This window comes from Tenrec ecaudatus, chromosome X (genome assembly GCF_050624435.1).
Source record: "Tenrec ecaudatus isolate mTenEca1 chromosome X, mTenEca1.hap1, whole genome shotgun sequence".
In the NCBI taxonomy this organism is placed as follows: Eukaryota; Metazoa; Chordata; class Mammalia; order Afrosoricida; family Tenrecidae; genus Tenrec; species Tenrec ecaudatus.
This window is the reverse complement of record NC_134548.1, coordinates 143,193,762-143,220,512: the sequence shown is the minus strand read 5'-3', so window position 1 is coordinate 143,220,512 and position 26,751 is coordinate 143,193,762. Positions and strand designations below refer to the sequence as shown.

The window sequence follows — 26,751 nt, the reverse complement described above, 5'->3', positions numbered from 1 at the left end:
GCTGAGGCCCACCAGAACCCTGTGATGAATTGCACCATTGGATCCACACAGCCTTGCACCCACCGGCCTGTGATGTTCCTGCATTCTACATCCCTGCAGGTGGCTGCGTGAGTCTGAAGAGGGACTTACGGACTAGTATCAGACTTATGGATTAGTATCAGACTGAATAGATTTGATGTGGACTGGGCTGGGATGTTTGCTTGATATAGAATTACTCCCAAATATAAAGTTTTCTCTTGCACATATATGAATGTCACTAGGTTTGTTTATCTAGTCAGACCGCCCTAACACAGCATCCTTCCCACTGAAAGACGTCGTCAGATGCTATCGAGTCAGTTCCAACTCGTAGTGACCCAGACGCACAGCAAAATGACACTGCCAGGTCTTGTCCCAGCCTCACAATTGTTCTTTGGTTTGAGCCCACTATTGCAGCCACTATGTTCATGCATCTCCTGGAGGACCTTCCTTTTTTGCTGCCCTTCTTCTACTTTATCAAGCATGATGTCCTTCTTCAGATACTGGTCTCTCCTGAGAACATGTCCAGAGTACATTAGGCGAATGAAGTCTCTCCATCCATGCCTCTGAGAAGAATTCTTGACCAGCACCACAATACAAATGTGTCGATTCTGTTTCTTCAGCCTTCCTTATTCAATGTCCAGTGCTCCCACGCATATGAGGCGATAAAAAATACCGTGGGTTGGATCAGGCATGCCTTAGTGCTCAGTGTGACATCCTTGCTCTAGGAGGACCTCCCCTCTATCTGGGTTTCCATCAACAGTTGGTGGGTAAGGATCCAGTAGGTCAGGTTTCTTTATTTCTTTTTGGATATAAAGATCTTGTATCAGCTGATTCCAGGAACCCAAGTGGAAGACGAATTTTGAGAATGAGGAGGGCAACGAATGTATAAGTGTGCTTTGCACAATTGATGTATGTATGGATTGTGATAAGAGTTGTATGAGCCCCACTAAAATGATTTATTTAAAAAAGAAAGTCCTTTCAAAAAAATATTTAATCAAGTTAAGCACTTCTTTTATGATGCATCAATACAAAATAAGGAAACATGAGAAAAGTTATGTTAGTCATTTTATTCGGGGCTTGCACAACTCTCATCACCATCCATCCACCCATTGTTTCAAGCACACTTGTACAGTTGTTGTCATCATCATTCTCAAAACATTTGCTTTCTACTGGAGCCCTTCGTATCAGCTCCTCGTGTTCCCCTCCCTCCCCCGCTCCCCTCCCCCATGAACCCTTGATAATTTATATATTATTATTATTTTGTCATTCTGCACTGTCCAACATCTCCCTTCACCCACTTCTCAGCTGTCTATCCCCCAGGGAGGAGTTATATGTAGAACCTTGTCATCGGTTCCCCCTTTCTCCCTCACCTTCCCTCCACCCTCCTGGTCTCTGCTTTTACCTTAAGCTTCCTCTTGTACAAGATTCAATCCGAAAACATTGTGACTAGCATTCCAGTTCATAGCTGCCTGCGTGGGCTTATTCCACATACAGTGTGTTTAAACATTGTCTCTGCGATCAGAACCTTGAAAGTACTGTGGAGTGCCAGAAGAACGAACAAATCTCCCTTGGAAGACGTACAGCCAGAATGCTCCTTAGTGGCAAGGATGGCAAGACTTCGTCTCACGTACTTCGGACATGTTGTAGGGAGAGACCTGGCCCTCGAGGAGGAACATGAAGCTTGGTAAAGCAGCAGAGCAGTGAGCAAGAGGAAGAGCTGCGGCAAGAGGGATGGACACGGGCTGCAGCAATGGGCTGCAGCTGTGAGGATGACACAGGCCCAGTGGTGTTTGGGTCTGTTGTGCATGGGGTCAACTTGACAGCACCTAACAACAACTGTGATCCGTGAATGGTTGCAGACAAATTCTCTCTGTAATACACATGTCTTGGTCCTATTGGGGTACCTTCAACACAACCATCAAAACTGGCTTCGTGGGGCTAGGGCACGCCAGTAAAAATCAAAAGGCAGAGAAGTCCCCTCAGGAGACATAAAATCAAAACTGCTTTCGTGAGCAAAAGGCCAGGAAGGTCATGTAGGGGAATCTTTCTTCCATCAAGACAATGTACCTGCTCAGCCTTCAGGGCTGTAATTCTAAGATAAGAGAATTTCCTTGGGAAACCTGACCCCATGCACCCTACAGCCATGATCCCGTCCCGTCAGGCATTTTCAATGATGGCCAAACTGTTGATTTGACATGGTGCAGATTGAGGAGCACAAAATTATTCGGGGAAGGGTTAGAGAGATGAAAATTCACGTTAGAAGTGGATAGCCTTAACTGGAGGTTATGTGGAGAAACAATGGTTTCAAGTTTTATATTTTTGTTGAACAAAAGTCTCTAGGAGTTCTGTTGGCATAGTAGGTTGCGAGTTGAACAGCTAATCACAAGGTCAGCAGTTCAAACCCACCAGCCACTCCACAGGGAAAAAGGGAAGCTTGCTATGCTCGTAAAGGGTTACCGTTTAGGAAACCCACAAAGGGACAACTCTACCCTGTCCTAAAGGATACCTAAGAATCAGAATTGGCTTGATTGGCAGTGAGTGATTTTGCAGCAATACCTTTAGACTTCCTCTCCTACCTTAATATGAAGTACATGGGTCTCCATCGTTACTGGGGGTGCAATTATGTGCCAGGCTCCGGTCAGGGCATGAGGTCCATTTCTCATTCTCTTTGAACTGGCTCATGACAGGGGACTCCCTTTGTGTCCACAGTGGCTTCTCATAAGACCACCAAGCCTGTTTACTTAATCAGCTTCAAAATCTACTTCCCTGGCCAGGTGGGGGCCTTCTTAATTGCTCCCCTCCTACTCCTTTAGGAGAGGTAAGTCCCAGAGACTTGAGGGAGGTAGCTTCAGGGCACCCTTCTTGCTCCTAGCAACCCTGGTGGACCAGTGATTATGAGTTGGACTGCTAACCTCGGCAGTTTGAAACCACCAGTGTCTCCATGGGAGAAAGACAAGGCTTTCTACTCCTGTGCAGACTTACAGTCTCGGGAGAGGAGAGGGTAAAAGGGGAGCTAATATTAAGGAATTCAAGAAGGAAGAGAATGTCTTGAAACTGGTAGCAATTGTACAATACTGCTTGATGTGATTGAACTATGGAATGGTATGATATCTGTATTAGCTCCCAATAAAGTGGTTTTAGGGGGAAAATAAAAAGGTACAGTCTCAAACTGTCTCATCTTTGTTTATACATAGATTATTATATATGTGAATAATGAGAAATTTGCTTTTTGTTTTCCCAATTGTATTACTCTTAAGTCATTTTGTTATGTAATATTTCACACTAAGATTTCCAGCACAAAGGTGAATAAGTGTTAATAAGGAACATGTTTGTCTGGCTCCTGTTTTCAAGGAGCACAATGTTTGAAGTAAATCAATGGCACCAAACAGCAACAATGAAAATGTGCATCAACCACGTATATATGAACAAAAATTGCTACAAGGTTTCAGATAACTCACAGTTCTGCCCAGTCCCGTAGGAGTACTGAGAGTCGGAATTAACTTGAAGCAGAGAAGGCTCTTTTTTGTTTGTTTTGGGCTGGTGGGGGGTCATGATAGGCATGTAGCCCACAGGGAAACGGGAACACTTGCCTCACTGCACCAACTCTACCAGCAGGGGGCGCGCAGCAACCAGGTAACAGACTCATGGTTTGCTTGTAGAGTCGGGCCAGAGAGGAAGTGTTTTAACTTTAGATTTAGGATGAATATTTAGGTGCCTCTCATGGTTATAAGAGGCTCTACCTACTTGGTTCAGGCGAACAGCCCAAGGACATTAGGAAGGACTGGAAGTTCCGTTGATTTCCCAGCCTGCGATCCGGCTGTGAGTCCTCCTTACCCAGACTGCCCTGGGGCCCACAGCCAGTGTTGAACGGAGGTGGGGCGGGGTTTCGGGAAACTCCCTTTCTGATTGGAGGTTACATCAGACAGCCTGCAGGGAGGCGCACACAGACCTGGCGGCATACCTGACCTTTTAAAAACCACACTTCTCATTTGCAAATGTGATATTTATTTACTTACAGCACTTAAAAACTTTTTTCCGAGATGATACCAAGGGCTCAAGTAGAACATGCTTTGGAAATGATGATGGCAATATATGGACAAATGTGTTTGTTGCAATTGATGTATGGATTGTTATAAGAGCTGTAAGAGCCCCCAATAAAATGATATATTAAAAAAAAAAACAACCCTTTTTTCCCCCTGAGACCTGCCCCCAGATCTACTGAATCCAAGGGATTGGGGTTAGTGCCACAAGAACCTGTGCTTTAAAACAGGACCAAAACAACTTATTGCCATTGAGTCTATTCTGACTGATAGAGACCCTATAAGACAGGGTAGACTTCTGAGATTGTAACTCTTAACAGCAGTAGAAAACCTCTTTCTTCCGCAGAGCAGCTGCTCCAGCAGGGCTCCATTCTGCACTTTCACAAGCTCCCAATGACTCCCCACCCCCACCCCAGTAGGTTATGTGCGAGTATTCAGCAAGCAGTAAGCTAGAGACATCTCTGGAGTCCCACCGTGGCCTTGCCACGGTCCCAGCATCAGCCCTGGGAGGTGTGGCTTTTCGAGGTACTTGGAGTCAAAACAAGGTGTTCGGATCAGTGGCGGCTTCATTTGAATCAAGCTGAGGTTGCTATGAGTCAGAATCAACTTCATAGCATGGAGTTTTTAAGGGACCCTGCTGCTATAGTGGTCATGCGTTGGGCTGCGATCTGCAAGGTGGGCAGTTCAAAATGACCAGCTGCTCCTTCTGAGAAAAATGAGGCTTTCCACTTTTTGTTTTCTGTTTTTCTTGTTTCAGTAAGGTTTCCCAGTTGATGAAGCGCAGAAGGAGTGGATGCATAGAGGCAGTAACTGATGTAATGGTTTGGCAGGAATGAAGGGAGATGTGTGGAGAGGATGAGAGGAATTGGGAAGCAAACAATGAATATGGGAGGGGAGAGGGAGCACTAGAACAGATTGTGATGATGTGTATACAACTCTTAAAAGCGACTTAAATATGGATGTGTACATTATGTGAATATTATATCAAGAAAAAATACTAAAACAATCTATCCTTAATGCATGGAATGATGTTCATATATATATATGCAAAGAAAAACTGGATGAAAAACGTTTTTTAAATGCTTCCCCCCCCCTTACTATCATGATCCCAATTTTTCCTTACAAATCTGGCTAAACCAGAGGATGTACACTGGTACAGATAGGAACCGGAAACACAGGGAATGCAGGACAGATGACCCCTTCAGGACCAGTGGTGAGGGTGGCGGGATATAAAGGGGGTTAGAGATTACAGGGATCTACATATAAACCCCTCCCTGGGGCATAGACAACCAAAAAGTGGGTGAAGGGAGACGTTGGACAGTATAAGATATGACAAAATAATAATTTATAAATTTTCAAGGGTTCATGAGGGAGAGGGTAGCAGGGAGGGATGGGGAAAATGAGCTGATAACCAAGGGCTCAAGTAGAAATCAAATGATGAGGGAAACAAATGCACAAACGTACTTGACACAATGGAGGTATGTATGGATTATGATAAGAATTGTGTGAGCCCCCAACAAAATGATTTTTCATAAAAGTTTTGAAAATTTTTAAAAAAGCTTTGGAGACTCCAAGGGGCAGTTCTAGCCTGCCCTGTAGGGTGAGTCAGCATTGACTCAATAGCAGTGAGTTTGGTTTTGGTTTGGGGGTCTTCCAGGGCCTTGGGTGGCTCAGGAGTCAAGGCCAGCTCTTCTAGAGAGGGACAAGGCCCTGGCAAGCTTTCTCTCTTCAGATGTTGTGTGGTCCATTTAGAGTCATAGTGATCTCATGTGATGAAGTAGAACTTTCTAATCGGGTCTTATTAGCATTCATCTTTCTGGAAGCGTGTCACCAGGCCTTTCACCTGCAGAGCTTCTGGGGGTAGGGAGGATAGGATTTGAACTTCCAACTCTTCTGTTAGCAGCTTAGCGCTTCACTGCTGCAACACCAGGGCACCTTCCTCAGATGTTACAAGAGAATGATTGCCAGCCTCTCTGTAGCTAGGAGTCCTGGTGGCCTAGTGGTTCTGTGTTGCGCTGCTCACTGGGAGGTCAGCCATGCAAAATTGCCAGTTGAGTGGGTTTGGGGAGTTGGGGCAATTAATTTTTCTACTCCCCAAAAGAGTTGCAGTTCTGGAAACCCACAGGGGCAGTTTGACCTTGTCCTATCGGATCACCTTGAATCAGAATTGACTTGATGGCAGTGAGTTTGGTTTGGGTTTGATCTCTGCAGCTGCTGCTCAGATTGCAGGAGAAGCGAGGACACACATACATGCATGCACACACACGCACTGCTCCACTGGTCTGGGGTTTCCCTCCCAATATTGTTCCAGTCTAGATGACAGTGGTCAGGGCAGCATCTGACCTTGGGTTCTCTGACAAGTGTACTCTGCCGAGAGAAGCCTCCAGCTGGATCCGGTGGCCTGAGCAAATGTGCAGGTGTGGGGCAGGGGGAGTCCCAAGGGAGCCCTTCAACCTCAGAAACTGAGCACCCAGTAGAGCTGGCCGCAGGGCTCCCAGCTGTTGTTCAAGGCAAGGACCGCGCAGGGGTTCCTTGGTGGTACCTGGTCAGGGCACCCTACTAGAGGAATGTCTGGCCACGTGGATTTTGAACGGCTTGCTGACCCGTCATCCCCAGAGGTCAGCAGGACCTGGCTGGGGTCCCAATTTGCACAGTTGTTACTTTCCCACCTCTGCCCTGGGACAAGTGACACCATCTCACAGGACATCCACTGCATCTGGTTTCTTATCTGCGAGGAGGGGCTGGCTCCTGGGACTGAACGTCCAGTGCTTTCACACAGTGTTGGGCAAGGAAGAGGCCCTGGGCTGTTCTCCATCCAGGTCCGGTCTCCATAACACAGGCAAAGCCCCAAGACTACAAGCCTGGCAAGTGAAGAGAAAGTGTTGAGAAGAGATAGTGGCCATCCTGGAGAGTTCCAGAAATACAAGCCAGATGAGCTGGAAACATTCTGCTTCCCTAGTACCCTTCCCCCCTGCCCCTTTCTCAGAAATGTCTCAGGGATCTCTGCTGTCTGGGTTGGCTTCTGGCAGATAAGCTGAGTACAAGCCCTGCCCCTCAAAATGAGACCTAAGCACCTCCCTGCCACCTGCACTGGGGCTAGACAAGGAATCTTAGCAAGCATGCTAATTGGTACTTAGCACACAAGCTAATTGGTACTTAACCATGGCAAGCCCATGGGTATTAAATGCGGAAAGAGTCTGAGACAGGCTTCAGAGTTCCGGTTCTAAGGTGGGGGGACCTGAACTCACCACTCAGGAGTCCCCAGGAAGCGTGTCTATCCCTTTGTAAAAAGCAAGCCCAACTCCCTACCCTTTCTCACTCAGTGGTCTGATAAGGCAGAGTAGAACTGCCCCGGTAGCTTTCCGACACAGGAGATCTTGATAATAGCAAAAAGCCCTGTCTTCCTTCTGCAGAGCCACAAGTGGATTTGAACTGCTAACCTTGTCCACTTAGCAGCCTAATGTTGCAACCCACTCTGCCACCAGGCACCCTTTGACTCTTTCAGAAGGGCTCAAAAAATGTGGAAGCTTTTCTCCTTGCAGGTCAGTGAGCTGCTCAGTCTTGCCATAGAAACAGATAGTGGGTGGTGCTTACACCGCCTGCCGGATGCCCACCACGTTCAACTAAGGCCACACTCCCTGCCTGGCCCCCAGGAGTCCACGTGACCTGGCATCATCTACCTCATCCCTGCCGTTCCCACTCTCTGTGTCTTCAGCACTCTACTCCAGTCACCAGACTCCCACTATCTCTTCCACTTGGGTCCTCCCCTCCTTGTGCTTTTGATTTGCTGCACTCCGGCCCTGCTGGAATGCTCTCTTTCAGAACGTCTTGGCTGACAGCTCTGTCCAATGCGTGCCTCTTCCCGGCACCCTCCCTCCCAGCCGCAGCCTTCAGAGTTCTTATCTGTGCCTCTGATGAGCTCATTTCTTTCTTTCCTCACTTGATACCTGAATCCTTTGTGAGGGTGGGGTATTGTTTCAGTCTACTAGTGGCGCCGTGCTTCAAGCATCCAGCAGCTGAAAGTCTGGCCGCATCTGTTGCTTCACGGAAGTAGTGAAAAGGACTCTAAAGTGGATCCTCTTAATGATTATGCAACTCTTCTTGATATGATTGAGCCATTGAATGTGTGTAAGACGTGCATTATGTGCCAATAAAATTGTTTTAAAAACTGGTAATAGTTCACATGTTATGATTCGGAGCATTTTAGGAATCATTTCTTAGAAACTATGGTGCTGTCCCATTCTGCCTCTCATTCCCTAAAAAAAATTCCGCCAAAAGAAAAAAAAAAAAGATCTGACAGCTTCAGAAACTCTAGGGGGCAGTGTTACTCTGCCCTGTGCAGTCATGAATCTACTGGGGGGGGGGGACGAGGAAGACACGTGGACGGAGGGGGGGGAGGGGGGGTGCAGGGCTTATCAAGTGCGCCCAGTGGGTGCGCAGGAGGCAGACCGGGATGGAGGACTTTGTCTTGTCATATCTTGGAGAATCAAGATTATAGCACGCGCTCGCGCGCGCGCACACACACACACACACAATGCAGAAACTGAAATGCAGCCATTAAGCCAGGCCACAGGGTGCCAAACAATGTCCTCACAGCAAAGCATGCCCTGGACAAGGAGTCCGCAACTGGAATCTGACACAGGTCATGGGGCAGGCCCTCTGTCAAGGGAGGCACATCACACGGAAGAGAACAGCAGCAGACAACAGGCACAGGCGTTTGCTTGAGCTTCAGGGGCAGGGCGTTGGAGGGGGTCAACTGGGATAAAGATGCAGTCCTTGCTGGGGGCTGTGCCGCTAACGGACTCAGCAGCTAACAGGAAGGGTGGAGTCCACCCAGAGGCATCTGGCAAAAAGGCCTGGCCATCAACAGCTGAACAATAGTCTGTCGAAGCCCCATGGACTCATGAGAGGTCACACTGAGCTGGAAGCAAATTTGTGGCAACTGCTTACTGGGCAGAGTCCCAAGACCAGGCCCTGCCCGTGTCAGGTCAGGCAGAAGCGGGCAAAACGGATGGTCAGGACCAGGGCAGGAGGAAAAGCGCTGCCCAGATGCAGCAGTTAAAAGCCTGGGCTGTGAATTGGTGGGAGCACATCTGGGGTCTGACCTGCCTAGCCCCACAGTGGGGAAGAGTTCTAGAACTTTCTACCTGGATCTTCTCACAGCGGAGTTCTAACAAGAAGCAGCCCTTCCCTGCGGCTTTTGTAGTTCTCCCTGTTCTGGCTACTTCTGGGACTTTAACATTCCAACAAGAGCTTCCACGTCCATAGGAAGAAGGACGGAATGTAGGTGACACGTGACGGGACTCTACTGCTCAAGAACTACCCTAGCCTCCCTGTGGTGGGGAAACAAACACTCCCCCATCTCTGCCTCCCCATTGTGGCTGCTCTCCTGTCCTCCTGCCCAACCACTAAATCCATCCCTAACCCACCCCACCCTGTTCAGTACCAACCCAAACGGGGCGCTCCATTCAAACACATAAAACAAGCTCTATTCTCTTTCTGTGAACCTTCTGCAGCATCAAGGCCCCAAAGCACATTGTGGTTCTCAAGTAGTTTCCACAGGCATATCATTCCGAAACTCGATAATAAAGAAATTGAAGATAGGGGGCATAGCCACCTCTTGTTACATTTCTTCTGTGGCACCCAGCAAAGAGCAGAGACAGACTCAATTAGTTGTTAGCCTGACCAAAAAAAGGGGGACAGGGGTAAAGAAACAAAACGAACCCAAGCCAAACCCTACTTTTGAGGTCAGGGATAACTTGAAGGAAAACGGGACACAGCATTTGGGTCTGTTGGGCAACTCAAGACTTATTGTTTCTGAACTTTGATTAATACGGGGTGGTGATGGAGGGGGTCCAGTAAGCAGCCCCCTTTCAACATTGCAGGCACACAATCCTGGAATCCTGATGAGTCAGCATCTCCCCTGAAGGTGTCCCTAACCTTCCACCTGCAATGCCTCACTCAGAAAATAGACCTGGCTGGGGCCCATCCCCCTCCAGGTGCTTCTTCCTTCCCACTGAGCCAACAGAGAGAAAGAATGAGTCCCAAAGGAGTGACACAAACCATGAGCATTTCAGGTGGCAGAGAAAGCTGGCAGGGGGGCTGTATCTTGGCACGGGTCTGCTACTTTAGTAGGGCCAGTCGCCTCTTCTCATCCCAAACAAAAATGTCATCTGAGAGGAAAGCAAGACACGAAGGCATGTTATAATCTATACAAATTTTTATTGTAATAGCAACTTGTATGGAAACAAGTGGTGTCAGCTTGACTGCAGGCACAAGAGAAAAAGAACAAGAAAAAAAAGGGAAAGAAGAAAATTCCAGTGGAACCTTAGCTTGTATTTACACCATGTGGTTTCAACAGGGACAGGAGGCTTTACTGTTGGTTTCCTGTGGGAACTCAAGTTTCTGCACCTTCCCCTGCTGCCGCTCAGCATCACGGTACAGCAGGGATTTTTGGGCCTTCAAACGGCACGCCAGGCACATGAAAATGGACTCCACGTTCTGGCTCTCTTGGGGGTCCTTAGCTGATGTCTCAAACAAGAGCATGTTGTGGGCGTCAGCAAATTTCAGAGCTAGGTTGGAGGGTACCTGGATCTGTTCCCTCAAGTCACACTTGTTGCCCACAAGCACTTTGGGGACAAGGGGGGGCACGGCATGCCCGTTGCACTCCTGGATCCACATTTTGAGATTGGTGAAGGATGTCATCTTGGTAACATCATAGACAAAGACCACGGCATGCACATTGCGGTAGTAATGTTCTACCATGCTCTTCCGGAAGCGTTCCTGACCCGCCGTGTCCCACACCTGGACCTGGAGGAGAGCAGAGCCCAGAGAGGGAGTCAGAAAAGGAAACACGAACAGAGAGGAGAAAGTCTGGGTCTGTGGAATCATAAAAAGCGACCCCCGTCCTGGTAGAGGAAGCGGGGCTCTGGCACATGGATGAACACGGGACCTCGCAAGGGAGATGAACAAGTGCATTTCAGGGTTTAGCAAGGCACTCCTTTGACACTTTTCTTGTGGAAGAGCTGCGATGTCAACTGTTCAACCTTTGTGGCAGGCAAGATGGCAGTAGGAATACCCCAAACCTTTAGAGCCTGTAATCACATTCCCCAAAACCTAAACCGAAGAATCAGCAGAGAAAGAATCACAACTCTGAGCACCAACTGCCCCACTGGTGCGCTACTACCAGCAAGGATAGCGAGATTTCCTCTCCCGTACTTTGGACATGTCAGGAGAGCCCAGTCCCTGCAGAAGGACATCGTGGTTGGTAAAGTGGAGGGCGGCACAAAGAGGAAGAAGGTCCTCAAGGACATGGAGTGACAGTGGCGGCAACAACAGGATCCGGCTACTAGCAACAATTGTGAGGAGGGCACGGGACCAGGCAGTGTTTCATTCTGCTGTTAAAGGGTGTTGCTGTGGGTCATCATGGACTCGAGGGCACCTCACAACAACAATAAGAATGACAAAACCGGGCAAGAGCCTAACTAACAAAGTAACTGCTCCAGGGTACACACCTCTGTGGGCGTTGTCGTCGGGTGCTGTTGAGTTGATTCTAGCTCGGTGTGACCCTTGTAGGCTCAAGAGGTTGGCAGCTGGAAAACACCCAGATGATCTTTGGAAGAAATCCCTTCTGATCTGCTCCAGTGAGTGAAGACGTCAGACCAGAAAACCCTATGAGGTGTGATTTCAGGGGGCTCCCAAGTCAAATGGCACAGCAGTGCACACAAAAACAAGTGTACAAAGGTGCATGACACGATGGATTGTGATGAGAGTTGTACGAGGCTCCAATAAAATGATTTTAAAATGTTTTTTTATGTAGGCTTGACAACAGTTATTTCAACATGGGTCTTTCTTTCTCTTTGTTGCAACTCTACCCATGAATGCGGTGGAGCATACAGGAAACAACATTACAGAAAACTTATTAAACATAGCCAAATACTTAGGGGGCTCAGGATGCTAGACTCAGGGGGCACCTAGGTCAACTGGCACGGCAGTGAACAGAAAGACGAGGTTCGACATCCTACTTTGGTGAACAGCAACTGGGGTCTTCAAACTTGTGAGCGACTGGCTGCCTGAAGGGCAGCCCTTGGCCTCTCTGTGTCTGGAGGAAAAAACCATGAAGAAAATCACACACACAGAAACAATCCATCCAACAGGTCAACGGGACACACCCACATCAGGCTTCCGGACCCTGGGACCAGAAAAACTAGATGGTGCCTGGCCACCACTGCCTACCACACTGCAAGGGATCACAGTAGAAGGTTCTGCATGGGGGGTGGGGGCGCAGGGGGTGGGGAGGAGTGGAATAAAACTCAAAGTCATCCCAAGACCAGCCTTACTGCTTGGACAGAGTCTGGTGGAACTCCGGAGACTATGGGCCACAGGCACCCTTCTGGCCTGGAACTGAACTCAGCTCCAAGGCTCGGCTTTCAGCCAAACCACAGGCAGCTCTATTCGGGGACTGCTGGCCCGAGGGAGGGAGGGAGGGAGGAAAGAAGGAAGGGAGGGAGGCACACCTCACAGCAGTCCAGCCTTTGAGCACAATCTACTCAAGGGTGACCTTCAGCAGGGGAAGAGAGGAGGAAGACCAGAGACAGGAAGCACCGAGAAGGCATTTGAGATAAGCAATGATACACGGGAAGAGACAAAATGTGCTTCCATGTGGAGTGTAAAACCGATTAGCCACTCAGCAAGCTTTCACCCAGTTCCCGGTCAGACCGTGTTGGAGGAAAAATCAAACCAACAAAAACAAAGTTTAGGAAACCCTGTAGGGCAGGCCTTCCACTCGCCGCCACGTGGGTCACGGGGCTGCACAGCCACGGAGGGGGTGGGGGTGGGGGAGAGGCTCACAAAAGACAGGAGGAAAAATGCAGGACACCCGCAACGTCCAAGGGGCGGGGCGGGGGTCTCCATTTTGACAATGCAGGAAACATAAGCAAATGGAGAGGAAAGAGACCACAAGCATTTGTCCCAGCACACTCATGGCTATGTCTAGGAGGCGCGCCTACCGCACACGATATTGGCTTTCTTCTTCCCTGTCCTACAAGGTCATTCTTTTTCTGCTGCAAGCATGCAGTCTTGACTTTTTGCTTTGTTCTGCTTACATCACGTTTTAGAGAGCAAGCTGAGGTGTACACGTCACCTTGGCGCTCCGTTTCGAAGGGCGTTTCACTGGTGTGGAAGAGGGCCTGCTGCTGGCTTGCTGCGTTCCCGTGGGCACCACAGCTTCGGGGAGGAAGGCCGGGTTAGGAGGACGGAAAAGCTGCGAGCAGAACATATACAAAGAAGCCAGTCCCCGAGAGGCTCTCAGGTCTACACCTACTCAGCCCCCTCCCTGGCCTTTCAGGCCTCCAACGTCTTGGACAATTGAAATTCCAGTTCAGAATCATGGTCCCAAGGCCCTGTCCAACTCTCAGTTATCAAAGACAAGGTGATTATGGCCACTTATTGAGGGCTCTGGCTCTTAAGACGAAGCAGAGCCTTAATTGGGAGGGAGCAGTGTGTACAGGCACTTTGGAGAGGTTCTCTGTGCCGTACAGAAAGACGAGGACACAGGAAGGTTGGAGACAGGACCGTTATGTGATGTGATGTGATGTTACGTTACGTTATTATGCTATGTTATGTGATGTGATGTTGTTATGTGATGTGATGTTATGTTACTTGGTGGGGACTGCTATCAACTAGCGTAAACTGTGCATCCTTGCACAGGAAGCTCACACCTGCTCCGTAAACCTTTACCCCATGCACAATAGAAAAGCCCCTCTAAAAGGCAAAACAAAACATTAAGACAGACCTTCTGAGACGGTTTGCATTTGAAATGTGATAGCAAACACTTAGCCATGTCACTTGCACACAAATTTAAGTGCCGAACCACACCGTTTAAGATTCCAACTTCTGTTGTCCATCCCCAAGGGAGGAGGTCACATCTAGATCCTTGTAATCGGTTCCCTTTTTCCAATCCACCCTCCCTCTACCCTCCTAGTACCGCCACTCACACCACTGGTCCTGAAGGGATCATCTACCCTGGATTCCCTGCGTTTCCAGTTCCTATCTGTACCAGTATACATCTTCTGGTCTAGCCAGACTTGCAAAGCAGGATTCGGATCATGATGGCGGGGGGGTGGGGGGGTGGTGAGGAGCATTTAGGAACTAGAGAAAAGTTGTATGTTTCATTGTTGCTGCATTGTGCCCTGACTGGCTCGTCTCCTCCCCAAGACCCCTCTGCAAGGAGATCTCCAGTGGCCGACAAATGGGCTTTGGGTCTTCACCCTGCACTATCCCTCTCATTCACTATGGTACGATTTTTTGTTCTGGTGATGCCTTATACCTGATCCCTTCGACACCTCGTGATCACACCGACTGGTGTGCTTCTTCCATGTGGGTTTTGTTACTTCTGAGCTAGATGGCTGCTTGTTTACCTTCAAGGCTTTAAGACCCCAGACACTATATCTTTTGATAGCCGGGCACCATCAGCTTTCTTCGCCACATTTGCTTATTCACCCACTTTGTCTTCAGCGGTTGTGTCGGGAAGGTGAGCATCATAGAATGCCAATTTAATAGAGGAAAGTATTCTTGTATTGGGGGAGTACTTGAGTGGAGGCTCAATGTCCTGCTACCTTAATACTAAACCTATAAATATAAGCACATAGATCTATTTCCCCCATCCTCATATATAATTATATAAATATAGTTGCATATGTACATGTCTTTATCTAGACCTCTATGAATGCCCTTTGCCTCCCAGCTCTTTCCTCTAGTTCCCTTGTCTTTCCTCCTGTTCCACTACCATTCACCACTATCATGCTCAGTCCCCACCATCAGCAATTCTTCTTCGTTACATTACCCTTGGTCATGCCCTACCAGACCTCCCACACCCTCCTCACCACCAATTTGGATCACTTGTTCCCTTGTCGGACAGGGCAAGATATGACAAAATAATAATTTATAAATTATCAAGGGTTCATGTGGGGGGAGAGGAGCTGATGCCAGGGGCTTATGTGGAGACAAAAGTTTTGAGAATGATGAGGGAAATGAATGTAAAAATGTGCTGACTCAATCGATGTATGCATGGATTGTGATAAGAGTTGTGTGAGCCCCCCCATAAAAAGATTTTTTTTAAAAAGGACACTTGATCATTGTAAAAACTGGTTGTTGTTGTTATTATTGGGGGGCGGGGCAGTGTGCAGCATTTCCATGATCTTGGTGAAAGCTTCATTGATTTGGGAGCATGTCCATGTTCACCTGGGTCTTATTTGAAAGGTGATATTAGCCCTGCTGCCCACATCCTTGCCTCTAAGGAGCATGCTGACCATACTTCTCCCAAGCAGAATTGTTTGTCTTTTATTAGCCCGTGGTATTTTCAATATTCTTGGTAGACGGGCATTGATAAAAGTGGAAGAACGTCAACCAGATGTATTGCCACAATGCCTGTAGCAACCGGCGCAATGGGTTGGAACACAGGAACAATTGTGAGGGTGGTGCAGGGCTGGACAGGGCAGGGTTTCATGCTGTTTGTACGTAGGATTACTCTAAGTTGGAATTGACTTGACAAGACCCAACAACAAATCTCTTTGCTGAGTGAGCAATCTCACAGGAACCCTGGGTCATCATGGTGATTACGGATTTTCATGGTCTGGGCTCCCCTTAATGTCCTCTATCAACACAAATGGTCAAATCCTGGGGTACAACCTTCAGCTATCTCTCCCTTCTCCATTTTTATGTAAGTGTCTCTAAACTAGACTCTCCTCTTCTCCCTCCTGCAATCCAGCGATGTATTCAGGATCCTGGATGCCTCCACTCCAGCCTTGTTTGCATTGGTAGTGTGTCATCAGTCTCTTCAGAACATTTCCATACTCCTCTATTGCATATAGAGAGAACAGCAAAGAGGAAGCCCTTGGTCATAATTTGACAAGTTGATCATTTGGACATCATACTTGGTAAAGTGGAGGGGCAGCGAGATAAAGCAAGGCCCTGGACAAGATGGACTGATATAGCGTCTGCAACATCAGAACCATTGTGAGGATGGCGCCGGGCCACCCAGATTTCATTCAGTTGTATATCGGTAGGGTTGCTATGCGTCAGAATGGACTCCACCTCACCCAACAACTACCACAATCTGATCCCACTCAACCTAATTCCAAACCACTGACCTCTGCCCAGTATCCTCCCGCCTCTGGCCCCTTGCTCATGCTAGGCCACCCCCGTCCCCTGACAGACCCGGCCACTCCTCTCAGCTTCATCCCAAGTCTCACCTATTTTCCAAGACTCCAGCTCCTTCCTACAACCTCCTGCACCTTCCCTTCAAGTCTCTTGTCTTAGGCCTTTTCTATTGCACTTTGCTATGTTTTTTTTAATCATTTGGGGGGAGGGGGGTTCCTCTTACAGCTTTTATAATAATTCATTCAATTGTATCAAGCACATTTGTACATATGTCATATAAGTTTCCTTCATCATTTCTGAGACACTTTCTACTAGAGCCCTTGGTATCAGCTTCTCTTACTTACCCACCCTCGTGAACCCTTGGTAATTTATAAATTATTTCTATTTTCATATTTTACACCATCCACTTTCTCCCTTCACTCACACTTTCTGTTTTTTGTTATCCTGGTGAGGCGGTGGGGGGGGGGATGTTGATCATTGCTATTGGTTACTCCTTTCTCCCCCTTCTTCCCCCTTCCTCCTACCCTCATGGTATCGCTACTCTTATTATTGGTCTTGAAGGGTTTATCTATGTTGGATTCTGTGTATTGAGAGCTCTTATCTGTACCAGTGTAAATGCTCCAGTCTAGCTGGATTTGTAAGGTAGAACTGGGGCCATGATAGTGGGGGGGGGGGGTAGCATTCAAGAACTAGAGGGATGTTATGTGTTTTGTCAGTACTATACTGCACTCTGGCTGGCTTATTCTTTCCTTGTGACCCCTCTGTGCAGGGATGTCCAGTTGTCTACAGATGTGCTTTGGGTCTCCATTCTGACTCCCTTCATTCACATCAAAATGGTTGTTTGGGGTTGTTGATGCCTGATACCTGATCTCATCGACACTTTGTGATCACACAGGCTGGTGTGCTCCTGCCATGTGGGCTTTGTTGCTTCTGAGCTAAATGGCTGCTTGTTTATCTTCAAGACTTTATGACATCAGATGCTATATCTTTTGATAGCCAGGCACCATCAGCTTTCTTCACCACATTTGCTTATGCACCGATTTTGTCTTCAGCGATTGTGTTGGAAAGGTGAGCATCACAGAATACCAGGTTATTAGAACAAAGAGTTCTTGCATTGAGGGAGGACTTGAGTAGAGGTCCAATATCACATTTTTAATCTAAAACTATATGCACATTGACCTATATCCCTATTGTTATATATTAATATATTTAGACATGTACATGCCTATGTGTATACCTCTATAAATGTTGCTTGCTTCCTAGTTCTTTCCTCAATTTCCTTTTACTTTCCTCCTGTCCTGCTATCATGATCAACCTTCATGCTGCTCTCTGTCCTTCCTCTCGGCTACATTGCACTTGATCGAATGCCATCAGGCATTCTACACCCTCCTCGCCATCAATTTTAGATCTCTTGTTGTTTCCCTAGGTATTGGTTCTTGAATTGTTTCATTAGCTAAACCAGTAGCTAAACCAGTTCCTGGGCTAATCCGGTAGCAGTCTTCTGCCTCAGGGCATCTCAACTGATGTCTGTATGGACTTCACCAACCACTAGCACTGCCTTGAGCCACTAAAAGAAGCCATCAAGCCAATGACTGAAGCTACTTCAGAGATAACACCAGATTTAGTGACTAACATAGAAAAGCAGCAATCTGCCTTCCTTTAGGAAGAGAAAAAGATAGATTTGCTTCTCCAAGCAGAGCAAGAGAAGGGGTTGCCGAGTCTTCCACCTACATGGGGCTCTGAACAGGAAGAAAGGGTTGGCAGGTAGAGGGAATGGGCATTAGTGGGAAGAGAGCACTGCCAGAGGCCCCGCATCCCCCTAAGCTTGCCTGAGTGTGAGCTGACTTCCTGCCAGCCCTCAGGCGGGTGACAGATGCTTTAACACCATGAGCTCAGGACTCTAAATATACTTGCCACCAGCAGGAAGAGAGGTGAGTGGGTGTGAGGAGTTCTGGGCTGAGTGAGTTGGCTGTTTCTCTTTCCCTGGGCTTCGGAATGCTGTATGCTGCCCGGGATGCTGGAATGGCCGTGGGGAGGGCCTTGTCAATGGAGTCGGAAACTGGGAGTTACAGTGCAGTGGCTGCTTCCGCCCCGCTCTTCAGAAACCCCACCCCAAGTGCTTTGCACCCCCCCAAAACAGGAAAGCCAATGGGATGGGGCCATCTCAAGTCACCAGAGAGGCCCCAATCCCCAGGACCCGGTTCTTTGTTAGGGCCCCTGGTTTCTGTTCTTCTTAGCACTCCCATATGCCCTGGTGCCTGCTGCCACAGAGGGGAAGCATCGCCTCCCTGCACTTTCAACTCAACGTGAGATTCGCCTAACAGAGAAGCAAATTGTTTTACAGAGAACAACTCCATTCAGCACGTTCACAATAGTGTGTCACCACCACCACCGCCTTGTTTCAAATAGTTTCATCACCCTAAAAGGAAACCCTGCTCCCCGATGGAGTTGTCACTCCCCACCTGGTCTTCATGCCCTTGTCCATGCTGGACACATCGTGTACCAGATTGTGCACAAACAATGCTCATTGTACATGTTTTGATTTGTGATTTTTTGCCGATTGCTATGCCAGAGCTATTTTAAGATACCACCCCTCTGCCCACGCCACCCCTTCCCCACAAGAAACATACCCAGGCACAGAATGAGATTGAGTGAAACCGGTCTTCCCTAGCGGATGGCAAGAAATGTACTCCGTGCCAGTTTTTGGCATAAACCTATGGTAAGTGAGCTCATGCAACATTGGTTCTCTCGTGGCTGACTGAGATGGCTGAGTGGAATGTTTTCAAGGTCCATCTAGGACAGAGTCTCTTTGCTCTTTAGGTGGATCTACAGAAAGCACGTCCTCTATCCCTTCATCTGGTGGTGCACACAGGTCATTGTACAGAATGCCATGCCGAGCATTTGAGTACCTGTTGTCAGGTGTCTTGGGTGTGTGCCTATCTCCTCCATCATTTGACACTGGCTCTCCTCACGCCTACCCCCCTTTCCTTTGGCACAGGATACCCGGGGGGCAACTGCCCCTGAGTGGAGTCTAGTGGCATCAAAGCAACTTGGGTTCAAATTAGAGCCTCGCCTTCTTCGTCTGTTCAATGGGAACTTGATTCTCCCCTGGCTGCAGGGAAGAGCAAATGCAATCAATACACGAGCAAGCATTTTGGCAAAATGGATTATGCTCTCCACATATCGTTATTGTTTGTTAGTTGCCATGGGAACCTGGCTGGCGTAGTGGGTTATGAGTGGGGCTGCTGCCCACAAGGTCAGCAGTTCTAGATCACTGGCGACTAGCAACTCCACAAGAGAAAGATGAGGCTTCCGGCTCCTGTGAAAAGTTAGTCTTGGAAACAGGGGCTGTTCTACCCTGTCCTATAGGGTCACTATGAATCAGAATCGACCCGATGGCAGTGAGTGGAGGAGTTCACGCCCATCAAGTCAACTCCAATGGAGGGTGCTTCCATGTGCACAGAGAGGAAGAGCTCCTTTGGGTCTGCAAGGCGGGGCCCTTTAGGAAGCAGATGGCCACACCTAGCTTCTGGGCCCTCTGCTGAGTTCCACTGCTCAACCTTTTGGGGAGTGATTGGGCTTTGACTCATTTGCCCCCCCAAGGAGCCTTGCCAACATTAGATGCCTGCTAGCCCTCACTTGTGGTCGTGGGCCTTGGATTTGGAGCCTGCCCTGCTGGAAGTTTGGGCTTAGGGAAGACGAGCTAGTCCCAAAGCAAAGGCATTTCAGTGAGAAGGGAGGAGAAAGGAATTCCAGCAACAAGACCCGGGTGACAGGGGACAAGCCTAAATGTGTGGGGTGCTGGAGTGGGTCAAGGATCACAAGTTAGGGAACCTCTCAAGTGAAAGCTAGCCTTTGTCCCCCACCTTCCTAGAGCCCCGCCCCCTGCGTGAGCACTTTCCAGCATAGCCCCGCCTCCGGCACATGCTCTTCGCTGGCAAGGGCATTTCTTTGCCCTAAAGAACATATATCAGGCACCTTTCTATTTCTTGCTGAGGCATGAAGGTTCCTTTGTTAGAAGCCCATGGGGGAGGGTTGGTCATGTAGAAAGGGGAGCCAAATACATTTGTAACATTTGGGGGGTGCCGAAGTCAATGAGGGGAAAAGTTGAAAACAGTATGTGTATATATATATAAAACACAGAGTTTACACAGGGACTGTTGAGGGAGGACATTATATATATATATATATATATAACAAAAGGACTGCTGCGGGAGGACAGACAAAGAGAACTTCACACCCAGAAAGAGAGGCTGCAAGAGAAGCACACGCGGATGGCTAATGGGCCACTCCGCTAACTGGCAGAGGCTGGAAGCCCAGGAAGCCCAGGAAGACAGGATATCTTTTGACTGTAGGCTGCTTCCCTGGGCGCACTGAGCTCAGCCGGCCTCCACTGGGAGAGGTAACCCAGGAAGGTGTTTTTCCACAGAATCAGCCAAGCAAGAGAAATCCGAGCCCAGGGCCACCCTTGCTTGCAGCCACCGCTGTCCTGAGCCGTCCAGCTCCCCAGGGCTTGCCCAGCAGGGATGCTTAGCCAGCCAGCAAGACTCCAGTGACCTCCAAGGAGGGGCACTGCTCAGAGAATTGACAAAGAATGACCCAGAAATTCATCTCTGAGCAGCCCAATGACTCCCCCTTCCGCCACCACCCCAGCCTCCCCAAGCTGAGACAGGCACACGAGGATGCAGCCCTGGTGGTGCCATGGGACAAGCAGTCTGCCAACCACAAGAGCAGCGATTCAAACCCCCAGGCACTCCACAGGTGAAAGATGAGGCCACCTGCTCCCAGGAAGATGCAGTCGCAGAAACTCTGCTCAGGGTCACTGTGAGTCAGAATCAGCTCAATGACAGTGGATTTGGGGTGGGTTGGTAACAGACAAACTGGCCTTTTCGAAAAGCTCCAGATGTTTGCAAGTACTTCCACCCGTTTCAGGCTGCTATTCCTCCATGTGTCCCTCGAGGTAACTTGGGGTGGGGGTGGGGCGCCTGATGTCTGGAAAGAACACTGAAAAGGGAATTTTTGGTGTGATCTTTAGGGAGTCACATTCCCCCTAGGACGTCCCATTGTCTGTCCTTTCATGAGGGCGGTGGGTTTGCAGAAGTCTGTAGATGGCAGTGAACACCAGAAGCCAATTCGCAGAGTCCCCACAGGGATCACGCCTCCAGTAAACTCCCTCAGACCATGGACCAGGGATGTGAAAAGGCCTGCCCTCAGACCGCGTGCATCCCCCAGTGAATGACCCACTATTGCTAGGTTGGTTACATTTGAACGGCTTTTCATTTCTTTCCCCCTTTTGACCAATTTTTTATTTACTCTAGATTTTAGTATATTTTTCTTTCTTTTTGGATTACGTGTTTTCTGTATTTAATTTTGCTATTGTTGGGGTGTTTTTTTGTTTCGGTTTTTTTTTTTTTTTTTTACAAATCTAAATGAAGAGTTTCGTAGGATTATGGCAGGGGAGATTGGGGGGGATGCGGAGCTCATCATAATGGGTACAAGAAGGAAGAAATTGTTCTAAAATCGATTATGATGATGATGGCACAACTCTTCTTAATCGAGTCAAGCCATTGAATTGTATGGTATGTGAATCATGTGCCACTACAACTGTTAGAAATTAATTTACAAACAGCATGCTGGAATTGCAGGGAGAGAGGTGCCTCTAGTGCCACAGTCACCTCAGGAGCCCAGGTGACTGCTCTCACTCTGACCATCATGTCCACATTCCATCCGGCACACTCCCTTCATTAACAATGGCTCTCAGAAGTGGGACAAGCCAGTTGAGCGGACCACTGTCACTTCTAGTCCATCATCGGCATTTAGTCATAGAACCACGCCTAGGGTCAGATTACCTAATAAGTAAAGTGCCAGCCCAAGCCAAACTCCCTGCTATTGAGATACTTCTGACAGGGGTCCGACTGTGCCTTTCTGCCAAAATGCAGTGCCAACTTTCATCAGAGAAGGGGTGAAACGCGTGTGAAATCTCTACCCACAGATTAGCAATCAAACAATAAATAAATAAATAATGTGAAGCAAGAATGCTGGTTTGGAGACTCGATGGTCTCTTCCACCTCTGAACACTGGCTGATTCTCACCTACAAGGTGAAACTGAGAAGGCTCGAAAACCAAAATCCAGGCCCTCCATTTGGGCTCCTAGGTGTAGAGGAAAAAGACATCTTGAAGGCACTTGGGTCCTCAGGCCATATGACCCTAGGTCCCGGGTCTAAAAGGAAGGCCCTGCCTGCCTTCCACCTGCCTCCTACCTCCCCACCAGCACCCCTCAGGCTCTCCCTATATTGCCTCCTGTATGAGAATGTGGTGTTAAAGAGTGCGGACTCTGATTGGGCCCTGTCACCAAAAAGTAAGTTAGTACGATGCGAAAGCAAGTTCTTGGGCTTAAGAGTCAAAGGCTGAGTGAGGCTGAGATCCACGTGACACTGGGAAAGTGAGGGTGAATCTCTCTCAATGGTAGTTGGAGTCCCTGGCAAGGGAAAATGGTTAATGCACTCCACTGTTAACCGGAAGGTTGGGATTTTGAGTCTACCCAGAGGGGCCTCATGTGAAAGGCCAGGCTAGCTGCTTCTAAAAAAGCAGCCATCGAAAACCCCGTGGAGCACAATTCTCCCCAGCCACGCAAGAGGTGGCCATGGGGTTGGCGTGGATGCCATGACCACTGGTCTGGTTTGAACCCCAGTCTGGTTTCTATCAAATGAGGATGATAGAAGTAATGGTGGTGAGGTTACATGGCTGTTATGAAGATCAAATAAAATAAAACAGAGGTGCCTAACCTGGGCTCTTTGTTTTACAAGAGGTTGTTGTTGTTGTTGTTACCTGCTGCTGAGTTACCCCCAACTCACAGGGACCCCAGGTATCATAAGACCAGTCTGTTATGATCTATAGAGTTTTTTCATCAACTGAGTTTTCTGAAGGGGACCTCCAGGCCTTTCTTGGTAGACTCAGTTGAAACCTATTAAGCATTATAGCAGCACACACGCTTGAACTGACAGGCGGGTGGTGGCTGCGCACAAGGTGCCCTGGTCTGGAGTCAAACCCACATGTCCTGCATAGAAGGCAAGGATTCTATTACTGAACCACCACTGCCCCCATGGATTAAACAGAAAGCAGCAACAGTAGCAGTACTGCCTAGTGATTGGAAGCTTTTCTGAGTGGTCTCGTTCCGTGGAAACATGGATCTTCAAGGCTGTGCTAGGGTGGGAGACTCATGGACTGGAGATACCAAATGGGCTTCAAGACCCTAGAGATGGCTGATAATGTCTCAGCTGGGGCTGCCCTGCACTTCCCATGGTGCCCAGGAACTCTGCCCCACGCTACTCTTGGACTGGAGAGAAGAGCTTACTGGGACAGCTCTATTCCTCGTGGGGGCCGGCTGGTATTTTAGAACTGAGAGCTTTCCATGTCTGGCCATGGGCTAGGGCTACCTGGACCTGTCACATTGGCTTGAGGTCTCTCTCTCAGAGGGAAAACCCTTGGCAGTCACCACCCAGAGTGCTTTTGGCTCTTGTTCCTTGAGGAACTCCAGGCCAGCAGGAGGGTGGAGCAAACTCTTCTAGCCAGCTCCAGTGCTGGCTGCCCAGTGGTCATGCTCTGCCATCTTCCCCAACCGTGTTGGCCTCTCACCTGTCTTGGTCCTGAGATTGCAGCAGTTTTTTTTGAGAGTCAGGGACACTGCTCCCTGCTCCCACTCCCTACCTTAAGCGCTGGAAGGAAGAATGTTTGGTCTTAGGTCACAAAGCTTTGCCTTCTTAAAAGCAATCACCTTCCCCCCAAAGCCTGTGTGCACGTGGTGTCCTGCTGGGCTCTTGTGAGTCACGCTGTCATAAGCTCTGCCCTTAGGGGAAAGATCTGGACTCGCTGACAAAGACAGCAAATCCCACTTTGGCTAAGTACTGACCTCTGGGGTGGGGGTAGAAGGGAAAATATGTTTTGAAAATGTCCCCAAGGTTGAGGGTGACGTCCTTCTTGCGCTACTTCCTGGCTTCCTTCTCTCTTCCCTCCTCCCCTAGAAACTCTAACACTTCCTTTCTCCGACATCGAAATGGGGGACTTCTTTCTCACCACCACCCTTAAATCCAGGGAGCACTTATGTGTGACAATTGAGCTTAAACAAATGCCAGCATTACATCTTAAGGGTTCCGAAGGTTTAAAAGCCCACGCACAAATACACTTCTACTTTGGATTTAAAAAGAAGGGCTAAAGAAAGCCGATCTCCTGAAATTCCAGAATCTTACAGCTTCCCCCTTGCAAGAAGCTAAACACCCCAGCGAAAGCTCTAACCCAGTGAGTAAGCCCTAGGAAAAGATAGAAACCTGGAGCCCTACCAAGACTTTCAAAGGAATGGAGGAATCCCCTCCACTTTCACCCCACCCATCCAGACAGCATCCTAAAAAGAACACACTCAGGAAAACAATGCCTGGGCTTCCTGCCCCGCCCTGGGGCCCAGCTGTTTGTGAGAGCTCGCTGTTAACCCCAGGCTGCCCATCTTTGTTGTCTTCTTAGCACTTAGTACCTCAGCCCATTTCTGAAGCCATTTTAAAACACATTCATCTTACTGACCCAGAAGGCAGGGGCCTGCACAGTGGATAGTCTCATTCGGCTCAGACCCTGATCCTGTCAAGGGTCCAACCATGGGAAAAGGCCACCATTCAATCTATTGACACCCTGGGGCCTTTTAAGGTGTGCTTCCATTCCAGTGACCCTTTCCCCCCTCCTCCCCATCCCCTGAAGTAGCCCTGGCCTGCCGCCCCCTCCCTAACCCCAGCATACAAATATGCTCCTGTCCTGTAGACTTAAGACTGAGAACAAATGGACAAGCATGTGCCCACTCCCAGTACGAGGTAAACGAGGTAAACTCCTCGGGCAGGGGGAGAGCCAGCCTGCCTGGGTGTTTGTACAATGGCCCTTGCAGACAATACCCTGCCTTGACCGGATGAGGCCATTAGCTGGCCCAGAATGCCAGCGAGATATCCTTGGGGAGGATGGCCCCAGAAGGGCAAGTTTTGCCTATTACGAAGGGCTAGTGAGTGACCCTGTCTCGATTTTTTTTCCAAGGGACTCATGGCTCTGAGCCAGAAACTGACCCCTTCTGCCCACTCCAAACTCAACCCTAATGTCAACTAGCAAACTGTCATTTCAGAGAAAGCAATCTTCAACCCCACTTTTAGCCCAAGACCTTTTTGGCCCCCCAGAGGTGGCTGATAGATACCTCCAGGTGTGCAAGTGCCTTAGGGTGGATCCCACAGACCCGGCTCTCCATCCTCCTTCTGCCCACAGGTGCCAAGGCACCCGCCCCAGGGTCCAGGGTGGGATCGAACCTGTGATTCCAGGCAGGATCAAACCAGCCAGGAGAAAGGAAATGGAAAAGAGAGACCACTGCCCTCGCCCTAATCAGGAGATCAAACCAGCCAGGAGAAAGGAAATGGAAAAGAGAGACCACTGCCCTAACCGGGAGTGAGGGTGGAGGTGAGAATGGGGCCATGGATTCACTCAAGAGGATGAAGAGATGCCAAGGGGCTTTGGCTCTGCCAGCGGGCGACACAGGCCTGTGCTGGACACCTCCCAGAGCCCTCCCGGCCCTGCCCAACCAGTGGGATCACCTTGATCTTCTCTCCTTCGATTTCCACCGTCTTCTCCCGGAAGTCCACACCGATGGTGGCTTCAGTCTTGTCCGGGAAGGTGCCCCCACAGAAGCGGAAGGTCAGGCAGGTCTTGCCCACGTTGGAGTCTCCGATCACGATGATTTTGAAGATGCGAATCTGCACGTACTGGTCCAATGACGAGTCAAGCTCCAGGCCAGCCAGGCCCGCGGCCGAGGCGGGCTGCAGACTGCCTTGGCCCAGGATGGGCTGCGCCATCTCTCCCGGACCGGCCCGGGGCCCGACCCCCCTCGAGGGCTCACACAAAGACAACGACAGCCACGCTCCTGCGCTCTGGACCAGCGAGCTGGGTGCGGGGGTGCGCGCGCGCGTCCGCCCGGGTGTGCGTGCGCCGGGAGCGCGTGCGTGCGCGCGGGGAGGGGGTGCTCATACCCTGGTCCCCTCCTGCAACGCACCCTCCCGGGAGCTTCCAGGCCCCAGCACAAAAGCCCCCAGAGGAGGAGCGATGGGGGAGAGTGGGCACGACGCTCGCCAGCCTCCTCCTGTGGAGCGGGGGTGGGGTGGGGACTCACACCCGAAGCTCGGGCGTGCCACCCCACGGCGCTCCCGGAGATGCCACTGTCAAGCCTGGGCCTAGACCCTCCTGCACCCCAGGGACACCCGGGAGGGAAGGAGTCCTAGGAAAGGAAGGAGCAGTGCAGTGGGGCTAGCACCACTCCTGGGCGGCCTTCCTCTCTGCGCGACACCATTTATGACATCGGTTGGGGGGGGGGCACTTCCATGTTCTCTCAGTGCGCAGAGTCTGCGGCAAGCTGGCACCACTGGGAAGGACAAAGAGCGAGACGCCTAAGGCATCTCTGAGCTCCCCTGCTTCCGAGTAAGGCCGCTCAGTGTTGGGAGGGGTGAGGATGCCTCTTTCACCT

The 26,751-nt window shown here is 49.4% G+C and overlaps 1 protein-coding gene across 1 annotated transcript; it reads right to left on the bottom strand.

The window, feature by feature from the left end:
• Positions 1-10,320: 10,320 nt before the first annotated feature.
• On the bottom strand, positions 10,321-26,147 carry RAB33A (RAB33A, member RAS oncogene family). The gene is made up of 2 exons (XM_075539097.1): positions 25,829-26,147; positions 10,321-10,868 (listed from the first exon to the last, which is right to left on the bottom strand). The coding sequence occupies exons 1-2, from the start codon at positions 26,084-26,086 to the stop codon at positions 10,413-10,415; spliced, it is 714 nt and encodes a 237-aa protein (XP_075395212.1). The 5' UTR covers positions 26,087-26,147; the 3' UTR covers positions 10,321-10,412.
• Between the last annotated feature and the right edge of the window lie 604 nt (positions 26,148-26,751).